The sequence below is a fragment of the Dysidea avara genome, chromosome 7 (assembly GCF_963678975.1).
Source record: "Dysidea avara chromosome 7, odDysAvar1.4, whole genome shotgun sequence".
NCBI lineage: Eukaryota > Metazoa > Porifera > Demospongiae > Dictyoceratida > Dysideidae > Dysidea > Dysidea avara.
The window spans coordinates 10,203,623-10,224,158 of NC_089278.1; the positions used below are offsets into that span (position 1 = coordinate 10,203,623).

The 20,536-nt window shown below is 37.8% G+C and overlaps 3 protein-coding genes across 4 annotated transcripts in view; 2 read left to right on the plus strand and 1 right to left on the minus strand.

Moving 5' to 3' along the window:
- Positions 1–298: 298 nt before the first annotated feature.
- On the plus strand, positions 299–6,059 carry LOC136262212 (L-threonine 3-dehydrogenase-like). Its single transcript, XM_066056412.1, has 13 exons — positions 299–530; positions 578–633; positions 734–836; positions 1,455–1,517; positions 1,571–1,657; positions 1,784–1,849; positions 1,902–1,962; positions 2,426–2,523; positions 2,573–2,663; positions 2,716–2,752; positions 2,805–2,929; positions 5,664–5,718; positions 5,945–6,059. The coding sequence occupies exons 1-13, from the start codon at positions 368–370 to the stop codon at positions 6,002–6,004; spliced, it is 1,065 nt and encodes a 354-aa protein (XP_065912484.1). The 5' UTR covers positions 299–367; the 3' UTR covers positions 6,005–6,059.
- A 3,274-nt stretch (positions 6,060–9,333) lies between these two features.
- On the minus strand, positions 9,334–13,321 carry LOC136262227 (sperm-associated antigen 8-like). 2 transcript variants are annotated; one of them, XM_066056437.1, is made up of 9 exons: positions 13,218–13,286; positions 13,088–13,168; positions 12,073–12,133; positions 10,025–10,121; positions 9,930–9,975; positions 9,800–9,879; positions 9,695–9,726; positions 9,570–9,641; positions 9,334–9,512 (listed from the first exon to the last, which is right to left on the minus strand). In XM_066056437.1, the coding sequence occupies exons 2-9, from the start codon at positions 13,096–13,098 to the stop codon at positions 9,429–9,431; spliced, it is 483 nt and encodes a 160-aa protein (XP_065912509.1). In that variant the 5' UTR covers positions 13,099–13,168; positions 13,218–13,286; the 3' UTR covers positions 9,334–9,428. The 2 variants fall into 2 exon arrangements, with proteins under 2 accessions (XP_065912509.1, XP_065912508.1); XM_066056436.1 differs by lacking the exon at positions 12,073–12,133 and having other exon boundaries at positions 13,218–13,321.
- Positions 13,322–13,332: 11 nt separating this feature from the next.
- The window catches only part of LOC136262168 (inositol 1,4,5-trisphosphate-gated calcium channel ITPR1-like), a 46,237-nt gene continuing 39,033 nt past the window's right edge, over positions 13,333–20,536 (plus strand). Inside the window, exons 1-3 of the mRNA XM_066056327.1 lie at positions 13,333–13,523; positions 13,671–13,741; positions 13,851–13,926. Of these exons, the coding sequence (XP_065912399.1) occupies positions 13,420–13,523; positions 13,671–13,741; positions 13,851–13,926 (251 nt within the window). The 5' untranslated portion in view covers positions 13,333–13,419. The remainder of the gene's footprint in view (positions 13,524–13,670; positions 13,742–13,850; positions 13,927–20,536) is intronic.

Sequence of the window (20,536 nt, forward strand, 5' to 3'; positions counted from 1 at the left end):
TTAATATTACCTCATGGCTTCCTGTTATCCCACTCTGAGAATGAGTGTGCAAACCAATGACCATTCCATTTACCAAGGCTATAATCAAGAGTTAGATATTTGACTGAGAGTGAAATCCTCACAGTGACAACTTTAAAAAAAGCTGTAGCTATAAGGCAAACAGCCAATAATTTCATTCTGTTTTTTTTGGGTCATTAATTTCATCATTTCTTTTTCTTAACCACACACAGCGCCTTGCAGTACCCTAACGAGTAAGTTATCTGAAAGCACATGCGCGTGTTGGTTGAAGCCACACCTCTTCGTACACCTTTAAGGACCACACCTTTCTACACTAATGTTCTAACACGTGAGCAGAGGTATAATCGAGATGTTACCTTCAACAATGAAAGCTTTAGTAAAGGAGCAAGAAGGACCTTCCTACCAATATAAAGACGTGCCGGTACCCAGTCCTGGTGATGGAGATCTTTTAGTAAAGGTCAGAAAGGTAGCACTCTGTGGCTCAGACATTAACGTCTATAAGTGGAATGACAGTAAGTCGAAAAGCATTCAATTAATACTAAATTCATAAGTGTTTTAGTTGCTAGAATTCTTGCTTCAGTCCCATTAACCCCCGGCCACGAGATGGTTGGAGAAGTAAGTTCGTGTGAAAGAACGATAAATGCTCTAATAAAACGGTCACCATATTGTGGTGCTGCTGTACCATTAGGGTCTTGTATGATTTGAATTATTTCAGGTAGTAGCAGTTGGTCCTAATGTTCCTCCAGAATATGCCATTGGTAAAAGAGTGTGTGTGGAGAATCACTTCTACTGTGGAGAATGTTTCCAGTGTACACATGGTTGGTTGATAGTGATAGTTTTAGGTCACATGGACTTTATTAGTTTCTCATCCCTGCCAGCTGTGTCACTGTTTTCCTTACCACATCAAATATTGGTGGTTGAATGCAGCCGTTAATCAACTTTTAAAGCTAGTGACTAGCTAGAGCAGGTTGCATACTGAGCTATTTAAGCCAGGAAAATTAGATCACCAGTTTACTACTTCCTCAGTTTTGTGTGGGCAGTCATTATTTCTTTATCAATTAAGCCATACTACTGAAAATTGCAGCAGCAGCATGCTATGTGTCACTTGCCAAAGGCTTTATGCTAACCATAGATACTATAGAATTGGTACGGAGTCTATAGTATCTATGTGCTAACATTTTACCGCCTTTCAGGAGCAGAAAAATATGCTCTCTCAATTTGCTCTAAATGATGGCTAGTCTGAGGGCTAGTCTAACATTGTAACACTTGCTCACATGATCAATATGAATTTTGAGGCTGCAGGGTGGAAATTGATGAGAAACTGGGACTCATTGAGCCTTAATAAAATCTGTACATATCTGCATTGTGATTTTGAAATGAGAAGCTAATAATTAAATTTATGTGACCTTGTGTAATCTCACTTATTCTTTGTTCAGACGAAAAACACATTTGTCAAAATCTTAACCAGTTCGGATATGGTAGAGGAACAATTCATGGAGGTACACATAGTATAAGGTTATATTAACTGCCTAATGATATACATTTATATTAGGTTGCTCAGAATATACAATAATACCAGCTCGATATGCTTATCTACTCAAAAGTAACATCACTGATGCTCAGGCTTCTATTCTAGAACGTAAGATAGTATTTTATAGCTGTATGAATGTACTTGTAGGGTTATATTGCCTGTGATGTTAGTGCTATAATTAAGACAAAATCTTCAGGGAATCAAAACAATGATCTCTTATGTGTTAAATTACAGCAATTGGTGTAGCACATCAAGCTTTGGAAGAAATTGATCCTAATGGGGAGACAGTACTTGTAATGGGTACACAAAATAGTATAGTTATTTTGTTAGTTGTAATGACTCATTATTATAGGGTGTGGTCCAATTGGATTACTTTCAGTTGGTATTGCAAAGGCAATGGGAGCAACAAAAGTGTAAGTACATTATTTGGAGGAGGGGGACCAAATGGGAAACAAAAAGTCCTGCATATATAGCCAGATGACTTTTTCTCCTTGGTGGTACTTATTTTTTAGAGACTGTAAAGGATTCTGATTATATGCATGATGACTGGCATGGGATAAGGACCTGAACAATAAAAGCATTAACCTGTCGAACAGCCAATCATGCACAAAAGTATAACTATTCAAAAAAAACTGAAGTATCCAATAATGAAGAAGATTATTCACATTGTCTGCTTTAATATGGTCATGTGAAACCAATCAGCATTCAATACACTTCAGTATGAGTGTAATTCATCAGACCCTCAGACACTTATAATCTCTAATTGAAATCTCCACACTGTATGATAACTAATGCAACCTTATTGTATATTGCAAATTTTTATTATTTAATTTTTTATACATTAAAATCTGTTTATACATCAGCACTGTTCTATAGCATTGCCTCAGATGTTGTTGCTAGCAAGTTGGAGACAGCTCAGATCATGGGTGCTGATGTTGTCATAGATAGCACAAAGGAAAATCTACAAGATACAGGTATAATGTCAAGGTGATGATGTATAATATATTTATTATAACTCAATAGTGATGAAGGAGACTAACTGTGATGGGATAGGATGTATTGTTGATGCCAGTGGAGCACCAAGTGCTGTGAACAATTGTTTTACCATGTTACGGTAGTAGGAAGATCTGTTGTCTATGGTTGTGTGTTAAATATATTTTGTATAGAAAAGGAGGAAAGGTAGTGTTGATTGGTCTATTGAAGGTAGTTACTATATAGATAAAATTAGTAACTGTAATATATCAAATGCTGATAGGGAACACTACATGTGGAGAATCCACTACAGAACATTGTGTTCAAGTCCATTACACTAAAGACTGTCCATGGTAGGAAGATATTTCATTCTTGGGAAGAATCAGAGAAAATGGTGTTTGAGAGAGCGTAAGGCTATTGTCTATAGCTACTTGTATAATTATTGATGGGTGACTGCTTTATTAAGGTATTTCAACTTCACTGTTTGCAACCATGCTATTATTACAGCCCATGTCATATGCTGTGTTTGTCTATAATGATTACAAGTGCAGCTATCAAAATAAATATTTTGGCATCTATATAATAAGTCTGAATAGAAATATGTTGATATTTATATATGCCTAAATGAGATTTCCTCAGATAACAACAATGAGAAGGATACCGGGGGCGGATCCAGGGTTTGGCAAGGGGGGGGGGGGGGGGGGGGGGGGCAGTAGTAAGTATATGGAGCAGGGGGTCTGGGGAGCTGTGCTATTGCATATGTTTTAGGAATGAAATTTTGATGTAGAGTAATTTTATGCATAAATATCTAAAATTCTATTGCTTTCCTAGCGATCAAGAATTGTATAGGGATCATGAGTATTTCAGTTAGCTATAGCTATTATGGACTTAAATAGTGGCATACACAAGACCATGTGACTAAAATTGAGTCAGTTTATTTCAAAACTGAGTTGGTGTTAACCGAGGCTCTTTGCTTGGAATCGAGTCGGTTTTAACTTGAAAATTGAGTCGGTTTTCTTCAGAACCGAGTCGGTTTATTTTAATCGGTTTATTTTAGGATCACCGAGACTCAATTTGCAATCAAAACCAGTCGATATTATCACCATTGCCAGTGCATAATTTTGAAACAAATGGCACACCATAAAATAGTTAAGCAAGTTTTAGAAATTCAACAACCAGTTTTGTGCATTCACACAATGTTTCTTATGGTGTAGTATTAGTGTCTCATTTACAAAATGTCCATAGCAAGCTAAGTGTGTCTATGTGACCATGCATGGGATAGTACTGTAGATGCTACTTTAGCAACTGTGGAGAATTCTCTCAATAGTGGTGTGTGTCATGACTGTTCTATTAGAGTATTTGACTGACTGCTCTATTAGAGTATCTCGATCTTGTATGTTTTTGTTGTTTTTTTTGGGTGGGGGAGGGGGATCCACCACTGAATACATAAAGACAAGGTGTAGCTGCCACAGAAATATGATTGGATTTTTTTTGGAACCCAAAAAGGCACATGTCACACATGTTTTTGCTTATACGTTTGTTATTGTCGTGTATGTAAAATGTAGGTTGTACAATGCATTGTTTATAGCTTCTAGCCTTTCAACCAGATAGGCAAGCAGGCATGCAAACCAAAAATCACATTCTGGAATTCTGTAATGATAAAACACTATCATACAGTATGATAGTACTGTATAGTAGGAAAATGAATGTGTGGGCGTGGCCCATGATCAAATATCACCCAAAAACCTGCCTCGATTTTTCCTCACAATGACATGACAGTATTGGTTGAGTAAAATCAAGCCCAAAAGTGGCCTTCAGATTGATCTGAAACGTTTTTGTTAAGTTGCTACAGAATTTTTACTTTTTATTTGACAGAATTTTCTACTGCCTGCCTGATGCATTCAGTCAAGCATTACAGCTCCTATATGGATCAGCATTGAAACCAGGTCACTACTGCTGACTCGGATAACCCAGCAATCCGGGTCAGACCCGGATTTGACCCAGATTAATTAAAGCCGAGGCATGCGATAAGAGCTATGTTTTGGGTAGTCTCAAGCGAGCAGGACTACGTTTTGAACGTTCGATTCATGTTGAGTAAACAAGCAGTTATGTGTGATAACTAAGCCGGTAAGTTTATAATTTAAAAATCAGTCAGTGGGTTTGGTTCCACATAGCTACTGTGTGTTTACAGAGAGCAATTGGGTGTAGCTTTGTGCATACCTAGTATTACAATTTCCTGATATATTAAAGTGGGTACTTATCCTGCTGCAAGACTAGACTATATACAACTCATACAATTATCGATTAGTGGGCGTGGCTCCATGTAAACTTGCATACAGCAACGGACACAGTTTTGTGCTACAGACTGCACTTACTAACAAATGGGCGTATGTTTGTAACATGATAAGTGGGCGTGGCTCACAAAAGAGCTACGCGATTAACGTTTATAAGTTTCCACGTCATCAAACAAACAATTTTGTTTCTCACGTGATCCAATTCGTAAACTGGGTCGGACCCAGATGACCCAGAGAAAATGTGACCCGGTTGACCCTGATGACCTGACCCAGATGACCTGACCCGGTTTCAACGCTGATATGGATGGGTGTTAAGACCTGTTTTCGGATTAATTTGCACTACTATACAGTGTGTTTAGTGGTCATGAACTTGCAGAGAAAGTTCACAAACAAGTATAAGAAAAATTAGGAATTTTAAACTAGAGTAGGGACAAAGTAGTACCATGATAAAAAGTACTGAAACAAGGGAGTAGTATATGTAATATCCAATTGCTGTAAAACAATAAGAAGCAAATATCCCTACTGTGTGTTTCCAGCACAGTAGGGATATTGCTTCTTATTGTTTTATAGCAATTGGACATTACACACACTACTCCAATCTAGCTTGTTTCAGTACTTTTTATCATGATACTACGTTGTCCCTACTCTAGTTTAAAATTCTTATACTTGTTATATTATGTTGACCTATATTTTCTTGTCACATAAATGTCAACTTTTAATGGCAGCAGTATGGAGATTCTATTTTGGGGGACTCTAAAGACTTGTATAACTAAAGTATTAATTCAAGCTTTGAGATATATATTGATTGCTGTGTAATAAATATTTAACAGAGCAAATTTTTTTTACAGGATAAGTGTTGATCCTGTTATTACACATGACTTCCCTATGAGCCGATTTGAAGAGGTAAAAGAAATTTGATCAGCAGTATAAATAAATACAGAGAGGTTCAACCTGTTGACTTTCTATAGTCAACCAGGCTGACTTACAGGATTGTGATTAACCATGTCATCAGGCTCTATCCCTGACTGAATAAAAATGATCGTCTAGCAAAGCTATACTCAACTCTCCATACTTGTCAAAAAAATCATAAAGCATTTATATATACATGACATCTTTTCTTATTTTATAGGCATTTCATGTTCTAATGAGTGGAGAAGGAATCAAGATCATTATGACACCTGACAAATAAAGTGACAACAATGTCATTATCATAAAATTTATAAAGAAAGTAAAGATTTATTTTAGGAGTCCAGAGGTGCTTAAATATAGACCCGAGAATTTTACATTGCATATGTGTATTATGTATGTATAGGTATATTTCTAAGCAGCAGGGTAGTTACTTCTTTTCTCAGTAAATGGACTAAAAAATTGGTCTACACATAATGTCTGCTTAAATGTTGCTAATAAAGCATAAGTACTGTACTGTGTCTTAGGCATTAATTTGTACCCGTGCCTGATGTATGCATATGATTGCTATCCAAGAAATGCTGAGGCACTGTAAATACCACAAGTGCTATGACATAATCTGTGTACATCTCATATTAATTCTTGCTATGGGACATAAGTTCATTTATCTTGTGGGATCAAGCAATGTTTCATTTATATCCGAACATGAAACAGTGATGGTTGGCTAAAACAAAGTCATGTAATTTCAGGTTTCATGCATCATTATACATTAAGTGAATGGTGTACAGAAAGTGGTTGTAATAATTATTGCTTTTAGAGTGCAATTAAATCTATCAATCTGTCTGTATTGTGGTGGTGATGTTTAATGTTTACACAAATTGGCCATTAAGTTGTTGCTGGTGAGGTTATCAAATTAAAACAGATTCAGGTACACTTCTAGTTGATGAAGTTTCTTGCAGCCGTTATGGAGCACCTTCTCAACTGTAGTGATCAAGGAGCAAACATGCCAGCATGGGGAAGGCTTCGACCTATTTAGAAAAAAAAGGTTTTTAATGATGACAATATAATGATTTCCACTAGCAAGCAACCCATAATGTCGCATGACAACTTAAAAAGGTATTTCTGAAGGTATCCACACTAGTGGTGCCTAGCTGTTGAGCTTGGTGGTAGATCCAAGATGACCTGATGGTTATGAAGTTTTTACATAATATTTAAGCTGGTTGAGTTAACTATTTGGATGTGACTAATGGCCAAGGATAGGTATTGTAATCAACACAACACTCCATCCTGTAGGAATACACATCAGAAACCTGGATGGGAATATGGCTTCTGTTCTTTATCAAACCTGGCATCATGCAGCTGCTTGTGCAGTCTGTGTCTTAAGAACAGGGTGGCATCTGCATTGTAATAAGCCTTGCCAGGACAATTGACCTGATGATGGTTATGAAGCTTTATCATTAACTAATCTTTAAGCTGGTTGGGTTAACTATTTGGATGTGACTAGTGGCTGAGGATAAGTATTGAAATGAGCAACACAACTCCATCCTGCAGGAATACACATCAGAAACCTGGGTGGGAGTATGGCATCTGTTCTTGTCAAACCTGTACTACTATAAGAAAACAGGGTTGGATACTCTAGATATGGCATCTGCATTGCCATAAGCCTAGCCAGAACACTGTTGCGAGTACAACATCTATCAGCCACTTGAGATCTTTTAATGAAATCAGTTGTGGTTGGTAACCAGTGTGAACTGGAATCCATAGAGGTAAGGAAAGGTAGAACTCCTTGACTGCATCCACCACAGCCAATTTCTCACATTCTAAAGTGAAGTAGTTCCATTATGCCATTGTTAGTAACTGTTAACGGTGACGGAGTGACCAAGGCATCACAATTAAGTCCGGGTAGGTAACCAAGGATTGGTGGAGAAGTATGGCCTGCTGACATATATAGTAGTCCATCGAAAATTTTTGGCCTGTATGCATGCAACTAATGCTACGTATAGTTATGGATGTATTTTCTATGGTAGTTAAAAGAATAAATAAGGCAATGTTATTTTAAGACACTTCATTAGCCTCTGGAAGGTGGCATGATACATCAATCAACCAAATCATGGCATAACAATAAACTTATGTGCCCATTTCTTGTAGAGAAAGCAGTTTTCTTATTTTCAAACTCCAAGGCAACCTGCCAAAAATGCTAAATCAAGGGTAGTGAAAATATCAGGTGATGCTGTTCCAGCTAGTAGTAGTTGTAGATTAAGTGATAGGGTATACCTGAAGATCTTGAAATGAGTGTCAATAATAACTCTGTAGTAAACTACATTACTACATATGCTTCGAAGTTTTAGACACAGCACATGCAATGTTGAATAAAGAGGTTAAGAAGAAGTGGCTTAATTCCAGTGCACACTGTAAAATAATGTGTGTTCTATCAGAGTAGTTGACAGTTCTATTAAAGTATGTAGATGCAGTGGCTGTAAGAAAAAACACGTGGCAATGTTGAGTCATTTAGGGTCACCTGATTTCCTCTTTCTGCTACATAGCAGTATTTGTCTGTTCAGAATGCTCCGTACTATATATAGTTACTGATAAAGTCTATTATGTTTGTAGCTTACAGTATGTGGTGCTCTGCTGGTTATTCCTCATGTCTATTTTTATAAGCCTGTACAAAGGTGGAATGCTTTTGCATAGCTATATTAAGCACATTATTTTTTAGTTATTCATTTAGATTCCTCATTGTTATAATACAATATCATGGTGTGATGTGTGTAACTCAAGAAATCAGTATGCCATACCAGTATGTTTTTAACTGACAGGATATATAACAATAAGAAATTCTTGTATAATTATAGCTCTGCATTTCCCTGATGGTTTTATAGCGGAATTTCCCACCTTATAATGTACTTTGTATCAAAATTATGTAGTTCCTTCCAGGGATTTAGATAACCCTCAGGAGCAATGAATTCAACAACTTTCCTTCATGTCTATATAGCTACAGTGGTTAGGGGTTTATGCAGCTAAACAGTTTTCCTTTTCATCTGTAATCATGCCAGGGGTGGATCCAGACTTTTTAAATGGGGGGTTCCACTCTGGAATTGCAACTTCAGCCTAGCTGTAAGTCGAAGACCAAAAAAGAAAACAACTACTTGCTGAGAATAGAGCTGCCCTACATCTCCCCACCAACCACATCTCCTTATTTATAACTATATACATAGCTTGCTACAATGCTCCTCAGAAGAATACTGTGACTGCTCTATTAGAGTATTTCGAATCAGAGGCTCTTCCAAAAGGGGGTTCCATGGAACCCTTTGAACCCCTCTGGATCCACCACTGCACACTGCAAAGTGAATTTAGTGATAGATTTTTTCACTTAAATCAGAAGTTTTTGAGGGACCACTTTTCACTGTTACATTGTCTATTAAAAACCACAAAAAACCTATATCCCTGAAAGTAGCAGGCTCCATTCTTTGTGTAACGTGTACATGGTATCAAATCCTCTCTACATCCTCAAACAGTACCTTATAGTGTTGTTTGAATATTAAATATTTTGTGCCTAGTTCAAAAGTTTGAGTTATAAGCTGGACATATAATATGCTCCATTGTATTTGTAGGTCTGTGCATATCTATTCATTTTCATCAAATATTTCAATCATAGAGAATATTATATATGTGAAGTTCAATATACAGAGGATAACATTTAACTAGAACTATGTTAAAGACTCTTCTATTGGTGTGCTGAATGTGGCATTTTTGCGAAATGGTGTGTCTTTTGTTGTTACATTGCTTAATCCCTGTTGATACACATATTATAATCTGTAGCTAAATGATACACATAACATTTTCCTTACAGATAAATGTGTGCCAGCTTCAATTTCATTTGACCAAAATGTCACTGGCTGTTCAGTATAGATGTCATGGGCCTTTGAGTAAATAATTACTATAACAAAACACTTACATTGAAATTGCTACTAACCTTGGTTGGAGGAATCACCCTTGGATCAAAATCTATAATAGTGAATTAATAGGATCTTGTGTGATAATGCTATTGCATGCTGTGTCATGGTTGTATAACTCATACCTTTACTGAAATCTCCTTTAAATGTTGTAGTGTAATCCATTGGTGGTGGTTTAGGTGTACATTCTTCTTTAACTTCAGCACTGTAATAAGTTGTGCTCAATTGTGTCATCTTATTCTAACTATGCAATACCTCACTAGGTCATATAGTTGCTTTTGTAACTGTGTTTTTCTGGAGCCTGGAAATGACATATCAATAACTTTAGTTACTATACAGAGTACTTATACCTGTTGTCCTAACAGAAGATTGTTCTGGTGACTTGAATGAATCATGAATCGTGCTAGTTTCTGTTATTGCATTGTGTGAATTAGCAGTCAAAAGACCCTGTGTTGGTAAACAAATTTAACAGGTCATGCACATAAATAGTCATAAATGCAGTATTAACCACTGCTTTTGTGATTCAGTACAACAAAGAATGTCTGCTTATTTAAATATTAAACTGAAATGAATTAACGAATATTTGATGCATTGCCATGCCAATTTACCACCTTTACACTTATCATATAGTTAATTATTAGTACATGGCATTAGCGGATGCCCCCCCCCCCCCTCACCTTGTGGAGGAGCAAAAAATAATACATATAAACTTAATTTAAGACCAAGATCATTAAAACTCATGAAAATATGCACATTTTACTAGCATTTATTACAAATTCACCTGAAATTAAAGTGTAAACTGGCTGTGAAATTGTCACCCAGCACCTTCGTGCGTACTAAGCGCCTCTAAAAAATTAACATGTTGCTTTTAAGACTTCACAACCATCTGCAAAGGCTATAATGGCAAAAATCAACAGTGACACTACTAAGAGGTGATTATTTGCTGCTTCAAAAATGCTAGATTATCTGGCTCTCCCCAACCACTAGCTTGTTTGTGCCCCTACCCTTGCCAGCTCCTGGATCCGCCTCTGCATGGGGGAAAGTTTTGTAGCTGAATTGTGTTATCCACCTCAAATATGTTTATGTACGGTAAGTGATAGCTATGCACAAACTTAACTCTGATTTAAAAGTATTCATATGCGAAAGCACAAGGCAATTAGGCCTTGTTTGTTTGGCATCTATGGGTGTATGCACTCACTACCTAGTGGAAAGGCCAACTAAGGCCACCATAATTTTACTTCTTGCTTCCTGCATCAATTTTAGGTACAGCTGCACAAATTTTTAGTTATTGATTATAGTTCACGTAAATGCACTGCTTTATGATAAAGAATTAAGGTACTGAATGACTGACTGTTAAGGTAGATGCATTGGCTCTGTGCACATAAACATAGCATGCAGAGAGTAGCTAGGCCCTTCAACTTTCATTTCACAGGATGCATAGACCTTGCAACTTTCAAAAAGCTGAAAAGCTGTCTTTCTGTCTGCCATTCTTTCTGCAACCGAGGCACATATTGACATGGGACTTCAGCAGCAAAATTAAACACTCATCACCAGTCAATTCATTGTGGATTGGTAGATCGCTACACACTTTCGTTTGTTCCCTAGTCTTAGTGCATAGAATTGTTAACCCAATGGTCAAGGGTTTGATTCCTGCCTATGAAACCTTTTTCTTCTTCTCAGTGCCACCATTTCATGGCATAGTTTTTCATTGCACATATCAACATGATTCACCAGTGAAATGAAATGGCTACCCCGCAAGGTTCTACATGCTTTTCCTTGTCTGCCACAACACATTGAATGCCATGATGTAGAGAGACTTCTGCTGCATTCTATTGCTAACCACAGGACAAACAGTTCAGCTGATACAGTGTATATGTGCCTCCCTAAAGTTATTGCAGTTGCTGTAATGTAGGATGCTGGTTTGAATCCCGTGATGATGTATTGATAATTAATTTAGTTCACATGCAGTTCTGCTGTTTAGTTAACTAATAGAAGGAAACTTTGGCAGGCAAAACTTTGGCAATTTGCTACAAATTTGCTAAAGTTTAACCCTCCAATTACTTGTAGCACCTGAGATCAGCATCTTCATAGCTAAACAATTCACCAAAGTTTATTTCGCCAATTACAATTTAGCTGACTATTTGGCAAAGTTTACCCTGCCAAAGTTTCACTCTATGCAGTATTACTTGCATGATAGGATTATTAAGGTTCATGTACAGAAATTTAAAAACGATATCACCATGCTTGCTTCACTTTAGGACATGATCTTTAATGCTTCCCAACTTGAAGTATTGATATTTTGTGGTTATTGTGGAATGTCCTGCATATAGGGCAGGTAGCAATGCTAGTACTCTAATAAATAAAAAAGTCAAGTACAATGCGTATGTGCCGCAATCACCTCTGCATCTAGGGATGGGATATAACCATGAGTGCCACAGGTGTAAATCTTCTTGCGGCACCTATAAGGAACAGTAATAATGGAGAGAAGCCTGTATTGTGCATCAAATCAATTAGGGTTGTGCAGACATTGCCTTTCGTACTAATGGACTTGATTAGTCTTACATGGTTTCCTTTCTTTGCTGATTACTGGATAGGGATGATTTTCCCAACCCAACAAAATTAATTGACTCATTCAGCTACTGTCTTTGTTATCACAGCATAATAGTGTTACAAACAGATATTGGTTTGGCATGCTTCAAATGTAACTTTAAAAAGCCTAGGGATCAATTTATATACTTATAGCTCTACTATACTAGTTAAAGCACCACCGCAAGTGCAATATGGAAAAAATAGCACAAGGGTGTGGGCGAGAGAAACTGAACTACACATGGTACTCCAAATTTGACACTCGTTAAGAAAGTCGGTTGTAATTTTATGATGTCATTCAGTTTGAGACTAATATAGCATGAGGCGAAGCCGAGTGCTGTATTCGGCTCAAGACCACACCAGAGTGTAGTTTTTTTCATATTGCACAAGTGTGGTGGTGCCTTAACTTTAAAGTGCTTTCTGGTCGTCTTTGGGGTGGAGCATAAATTTTGTAGATTCAAACTGCATCAGTTTTCAGCCATCAGACAATCAGTAACTATCTATGTAGTACAAGTTTGGTCATAAAACAAACAGATAGCATCATTTTACTTACTTCTGGTGATGTGATCAACAGCGCATACACAGCGCTGAATGGAAATAATAGCACTCTTATATTCGTTTGATCTACGCCCACTCAGGTGCTTTAAATTAACTTATAGCATTTTACTCTAGACTTGCTTACAACTCATGAACTGATATACTCAGTGAAATTTGTTATTTTACAGAACTCAAGTGTTAATCCTGCAATGGACCATGTTATGCCAAAGACACACTTTAACTAGTTACATGCAATTACTTCCCCCTAATCCTTTTATCTATAATCATACCTTGTGCCCATTTATATGTACATCATTTGACAACGTGCCATCTGGTTTTCTGGTGCCTATTTCGAGGTTTGTGCACTGCCGCTATGTATTCACAATGTTGTAAAACACTTCTTTTTACTATTAAACATACCTCTTCAACCCAGTTCCCTAAAAGTGTTTTACTCTCGAGATTGATGGCCATTTTTCGTTATGTTTACTTACGTTTCCACAGTAACACATACCTTTGGTCACGTGTCTTTACCGAGCACGTGAACCGAACTACATCCGCCCTCTTTTGGCGCAAGGATCCGCGTGGACAGTGAAGTTTCTGAACGCCTGCGGCTCCTGCTACGATGGCTGTGCCGGAACAACAGCAGCAACAGTCGTTGCGTATTGGGGACGTAATATTCCTCCATTCGAAGGAAGGCAGAGGCTATGTGTTCTCGGAGTCTTCCAGGTCGGTTGAGCGGCAATTAGTCTCGCAGTTTTGTAGAGATGCATTGATCGTACAGAACCTGCATTTCTTAGTAGAAACAGTGAAGCATATCATGCTTATTCCTGCTGGATGATTGCTGAAATGTTTTTTTTTTCCTTCTGATTGTAGCTCGGAACATTTAACTTTATCGGTGCTTCCTGTGATATCTCCAGATGATCCGAACATCCCAGACTTGCGAAGTGGGTTTAAATTGCATTACAATATTGAAATGTTAATCATTGATAAGTGCATTTTGACAATTTTATGGTTGTATGCATGCATTACATTGCAGCTCTGATTTTCTTGTAGTGGCTGCTTTTAAAGTGATAGCACCAAACAAGAACAAAGCACAAGAGAGACTTGCTAAGCTGAAGAGAAAGCAGCAGTAAGTTCTGGAACTTGTGTATGCAGTAATTGTGTACATAGACTCTATTTGGTGGTGTGCTATGTATACACCCACACATTCCAAGCAATAAGGGCAGTACTGTGTGGTAACTGTAATTACCTTTGGTCTGTTTATAGCTGTAAGGAAATTTATACTGGTAGACCGATGGTGCCAGTCATCCTTTCAACTATTATTTAGGTGAAGTGAGAATCATTCTGGTAATGAAGCTATGCATGAGTGGTTAATTGGTAGCTATCTGTGTATAGTCTGCCAGAATATGCAGCTCTTTACTAGTTAATAGCCAATTTTCAACTTGATGAATAGTTTGTCATCTACAGCAACAAAAACTATTTACTAAATATATTGTTGTGATTACAATAGAATTTGTAGAATTAGAATTCATTGCCTTGGCAGTTGAATTCAGCATGCTTACGATAGAATTAGGCATGCTTACGATAGAATTAGGCACTATTAGCTACATTAGAACATATCAAAACATATGTATGGGATTTGTCAAATCAAGCATTTTCAGGTTGTCAACATGAAGAGTTTTCAAAACACTGGGTTAAACCCTTAGAAGTTAAGAATTATGCATTTAATATCTTTTTTGAAACCTTAGCTTGGTAAAACAGGCTGATCATAAAATTTCACCATTCCTTGTCATTCGTTGCCCAATGCAAAATACATGTATTTTACACTACATACAAAAACACTAATTTACAACCTTTAACTCACAAAAGCTCTACAGCACACCATACAATAAAAGAAAGCCCTTGAATTTCTCTATCCGATGCCAACCGTACAAATTGGAAAATGTTGCCTTTGTGACAGTTATTTACTGCTGATGATGACATAATACGTGCTCCATACATTAGCCTATTGGGAAATTTAATTATCTCGACGGGAAAATCCCAATTTACAAGTTGTTATCCTCAGCTAAATTTGGTATCATTCTACGCAGCGAAGGATGCTTAATAAGACTCCGACCGTACAAATTGTTAAACAGCTTAGTTACAGAGATATGTTGAAAAACACATGTTTTTACAGGCATTATGAACATGTAATTTTTTTTACGTGATACAATGCTCCTTTTTAGCTTCCCCTTCACTACACACAAAGAACTTGCACATATATTGAATCACCTTTCATCAAGGAATCTGATAAACCGAACTTCATGTCTATCAACCAGAGTACGCGGAAGTTATGGCACCTTGTTTAGAAGACAGTGTTATGTTATATGAAACGGGCATAACCCATTCAGAAAACTGCTTTGATACATGTTCACCTTTTTGTATTTGGCGGGGCTCAGGTAAATGGTACTGACTATAACAAACTTTTTTTAGCCATTTACTGCTATTGATCATTACTAAATTTGTCTACAGCAAGCTTGATGCTTGATAAGGATTCCTACCAGTAGTGTCGTTCATATAGACATTATGCTTGAATTTACACTTCTGTAATGGAACAAATGAACATTATAAAATCTAAGCCAGAAACTAGGCTGAAAACACACAGTTACTTTATACTCAGTCTTGAATAGACTTATTGCTTATTTATTTATTGTTACTGGGAAGACGGCAATTGTCGATGCGCCCAGGGGGCGATCAACACCCCAAAGAAATCACACATACACATAAAATATACAGCAAACAATTAGATAGACAATAAGTAATTAGTGAATGCATCTATGCTTATATCGAGCCATAAGCCTAAAAAGCAAGGAAATAATTTTGAACAGGCCATACTAATGGTGCTACTGCATGGTGTAAGCAGACACGGTCTGGTGAGTTACTTGTTAAATGATAACACTACTCAATTCTCATTGGCCAGTCAATATTTTGGCTGGATCACACTACCAGACCCAAGAAAAAGTTGTTCATTGTCACTAGATGGTGTTTGCGCTTTACGGGCCAGGCTGTGCACAAGATTAATTATGAAGCATGAGTTTGCATGAGCTACTGGTACACTTGTTACAAACACATAACTAAGTCTTGTAGCAGTGTAAGTAGGCTTAGTTTCCATTTCCAAAGTGTATAAAACTCTCTTTCATGGTGATTTGTTAATTGTAGTGTTACAGCCAAATAAGCTAGCAATGGCATAATAATACTATTCTACTATATCAGACAAAAGTTGAGAGGATTGTAAGTTTGAAAACACCCTCATAATACCTTCATGGCATCTTGGCAGTATTGGTTAAGTATAATAAAGCCCAAAAATGGGGGTTACTATTCAGTGGACTGGACTACTGGACTGGAACACTGGACTGGACTGACATATTTTTGGTTTTTATACATTCTGAGGTTGGTTTTATTGAGTCTTGCTAGTAAGAACCCTTTGGGTACCTGCAGCCCACTTCTAAACACTGAAGACAAACAGTGGAATATGCGAAAACTGTCTCTTAATAATTTCGCTACTGTTCATTATGCCACTATACAACACTTATTCCTTACCTGGTGTGTAGTAATGCTGCAGGCAGTGCGGGGAACTGAATATGACAGCAATAGTTAACCAGCGATCAACTAACCAGTAGACAATCTTTCAAGATAGCCTTGAGGAGCAAGCTAGTCTCGCCAGCATGGCCAGACCTCTCTAGTCAGTGCAGGGGCTTACCAATTAGAGATTTTTCAGCATGGGCGCTTATAATCTTTATTTGATAAGCCCCTACACTGAAACAGTGAGACTAGTGAGAGCAAGACTAATGAGACTAGCTTGCTCCTCAAGCTTGCTCTAAGGATATATCTTGAAGGATAATGTCTACCGGCTAGTTGATTGCTGGTTAACTATTGCTGTCACATTCATTGGCAGAATTCCCTGCACTGCCTGCAGCATTACTACACACCAGGTAAGGAATAAGTGTTGTATAGTAGCATAATGAACAGTAGCGAAATTATTAAGAGACAGTTTTCGCATATTCCACTGTTTGTCTTCAGTGTTTAGAAGTGGGCTGCAGGTGCCCAAAGAGTTCTTACTAGCAAGACTCCGTAAATCCAACCATAGAATGTGCAAAAACCAAAAATATGTCAGTCCAGTAGTCCAGTAGTCCAGTCCAGTGTTCCAGTCCAGTAGTCCAGTCCACTGAATAGTCACCCCCGCCCAAAAATGCCTTCAGTACAACTTGAAGCATTTTCAATAGGTTGCTACAAAATTAAATAAATTAAATGTATATGTGACCTTCTGAGCAAAAACCCAGACTTAATTGTTTGTTTTATGACTTTTTTGTTGTCTAGAGGGAAAAACTAATGGACTGTTAAAGTTCCAGCAGGCACTCGTTTAATCGATCATAATTATCTCTCGAGTGCAATGAGGGTACAGAGTTGGGACTTGTGCCTTTCTATTCACCATGAACTGGGGCATTCATCAAAGTATAGTTTTCGACTTAAATACACCCATGCTATCAAGCAAAACGGCTGTTCAAGCTTGGCGACAATAAAGTTTTGTTTTACTGCAACGTAAACAAACACACGTAACGTACGTTTGCTCCATGATACAGAAACGAAACAAAGATACTCTTACTCTCCACGAAGAGGCGAATCCACTGCTATATTAGATTATTTGATTCAAGTCTTCTTTCGCTGTTTACTAAAGCGATTAAAACGCTGCGTAAAATTATTTATGTAGCACGCTTTTTAACCCAATGTATAAACAGAATTATGCAAACAGTCGGATTTTCGCTCAGCAGGTCACATATAAGTAGAAGCAAAAATTAGTGATTTTAAATTGGAAAAGGGATCAAAGAAAAAAGTAGTGAAACAAGGGAATAGCTAATTGAGTTGCGTGGTTTGTAGACTGAAGTTTAGGGATTTAATGTCCACTAGTATATCTGCAAGGTGTAGGCAACCTTCCTTGTTTCACTACTTTTTAGCTACCGTATAGCAGGAAATTTTTGAAAGGTTAAATTTTCGAAAAACAATGCTTGACAGCAAGTTCAAAAAAATATTTTCAAAACTAGGCTTCAATAATTAGCTAGTAAGGATTCATGAAGTCACACAAAGCTGTAGCTAAGTGGCAGGGCCGCCCACAGGGGGGGGCAACTGGGGCATTTTGCCCCGGGCCCCAGCCTGAAAGGGGCCCCAGGAGGCCCCATGAAAGGCCCCCTGAATACCTGTTTAAAAGATCGATATACTCTAATAGAACAGTCAGATCTAAATACTCTAATAGAGCAGTCACAGTATTCTTCAGTGGAGCAGTGTAGCAAGCTTATAGATAAGGAGATATTGGATATGGTTGGTGATGGGTAGTTATTGTCATTGTCAGTAGGTTGTGACTTTTTTTTTTTTTGGTCTTCAACTTACAGCTTGGGTGAAGGGCCCGACTTTAACTCTTTGCCCTGGGCCCCTTAATTTCTCTGGGCGGCCCTGCTAAGTGGTTGTGTTGATTACCTAGTAACTAACACTAATTAGCTAATGTGCTATACTCATTTGGTTATTTGGCCATGGTGAGAATGATGGTGGACAGTGGCAGTGCAACATATTGGACAACGGCAGTACCCTATACAACATATTCATTGGAGTCTGTTGTTCGAGGACACCATGTCTACAAAGAGATATGGAACAGTTTCATTGGCGAAGAACTGTCATGCCAAAGAGAAGATGGTAATATACATGTTATGTATGCTGTAGAAGGTAATATACACGATATGTATGCTGTCTCAGTGATCAAAGAGTTATGTGGGCGAGAAGCTGTTGTAGGTCATCTCCCAAGACAAATTTCAACAGTTTGTCACTTGTTTTTGAGAAAAGGTGTCATAATAGCTTGCCACGTTACTAATAGTCGCCAGTATTCTGCTGATCTTCCTCAAGGTGGGTTGGAGGTTCCCTGTAACTGACCAAAGATAAGAAGTTGCTTGATAAAACTAGCTAGTCACCGATTCTACTCCAGCTGTGAATCCAGTTGCAGTTTCTGGAGCCCCAGCATCTTCATCAGAATTCTTCACCGGCTGCAGTGCCCCCATTTCCCTTGTTGAAGAGGTAAACGAGGGACAAGAAGAGCCGAATCATGATCCCCTGTGGATGTACATTGGAAAATGTGCATTACTAAATTCTGACAAAGAGTGTTTGTTGACTTACAGCCACTCGCTCAATGACAAGCATACAAATGCTACTCATGCTCTTAAAGAGACAGTTCAGCAATGCAGTTGGCCTACAATCCACTTTGTTACAATATAAAGTATTGCCAGTAAAGATGACAACGGGATTGCAGATCGTTCATTGCAATGGATGTCACTGGGTTACTGTCTACAAGGAAGACAAGGACACCAGCATAGTAAAAGTATTTGATTCTGTGTATGCTTATTGAATCAGCTCAATGTTTCAACAGTGATCAAGAATATTTTCTGTTCCGCAGACTCTAGACCATTAAGGATAGAGCTTTTTAACCCACAAAGGCAAATAGCTAACTCCAATAATTATGGTCTCTTTGCAGTGGCAGTGGCTACAGCCATTTTACATGGCCAGGATCCATGTACTAGGAGGAAGAAATGAGGCTCCACCTTTGCAAATGTTTTGATAAACAGTCTCTAACAATGTTTCCCTGCATGTAATTAGCATGTAATATAGTATTCTGTGTGACACACTCATACTCTATACAGTAGTTAGCTACTTCTAATTATCACAGTCAAACAAATGTAGCTTTATTTTGTTAATGTACAGGTTTAAATTTAAAGTAAACCAGCTTTCCGGAAGCCATTTCTAGCTATTTCAGGGTGTGAATGTAAATAACCAAATAAGTTAATTAACCAAATCGCTCCCACAGGCTTCACCACAGAGAGGGAGAGATGACAGCTTGCACTTTATTGCATTCATGAAGCTGTGAACAAACTTCACCAGCATACCAATTGTGAAATTGGCGCCTTAGGAATTCTTTTACAGATTTGTTGACACTGACATCCAGTGGTTGTAGTCTATCGGTACAGTTAGCTGGCACCAAAGTGATAAGGATATTGTTGTCTTTAAGGACTTCAAGTACTGTGGGAGTGTATTGGGCCTTGAACTGATCAAATATCACCAGACAACTCTGGTCATCTGGTAGCTTGAGATCTTGCCTCTTCTACTTTACATACGGCAACAGAATCTCATCAATATATTGCAGAGTGGTCAACTCATTGGCCCAGTGATTTTCTGTAAAGGTTACATTCCAGCCTGCAGGAAACTTAACAGTAGGAAGAGATCTTCTTGTGGTTCCTTTGTGAATGATTTGTGGTGGCAGAAAATCGCCAGACATGGTGATACTTAAAACTGCAGTAATTTGCCTCTTATCATCTATGCCTGCAATTGCCACTCTTTTGCTTCCTTCTGCCTCCATAGTCCAGTTACTAACAGGAACGTAATGGATTCTAGTATGGTCCCAATTTATAACCAAGTCATCTGGAATCTCCTCAAGCTCCATGATTGCCTTCACGTCATTGACAAAATGTGTCTTATTTTCTTCAAAATTTACATTTGATATTTTTGCCTTGATGTGGCTTTCCTTTTTACAAAATTCATCCGTATCATCAGAGACTTTGCCCAGTACTTGGTATTCAGAATGGGACCACCGCTTTTTGCCGGTATAGATTGCTATCCTTGTTACAGACAATACCTTCTGCTGTAGCCATCACTATAGCTGTGTTTAT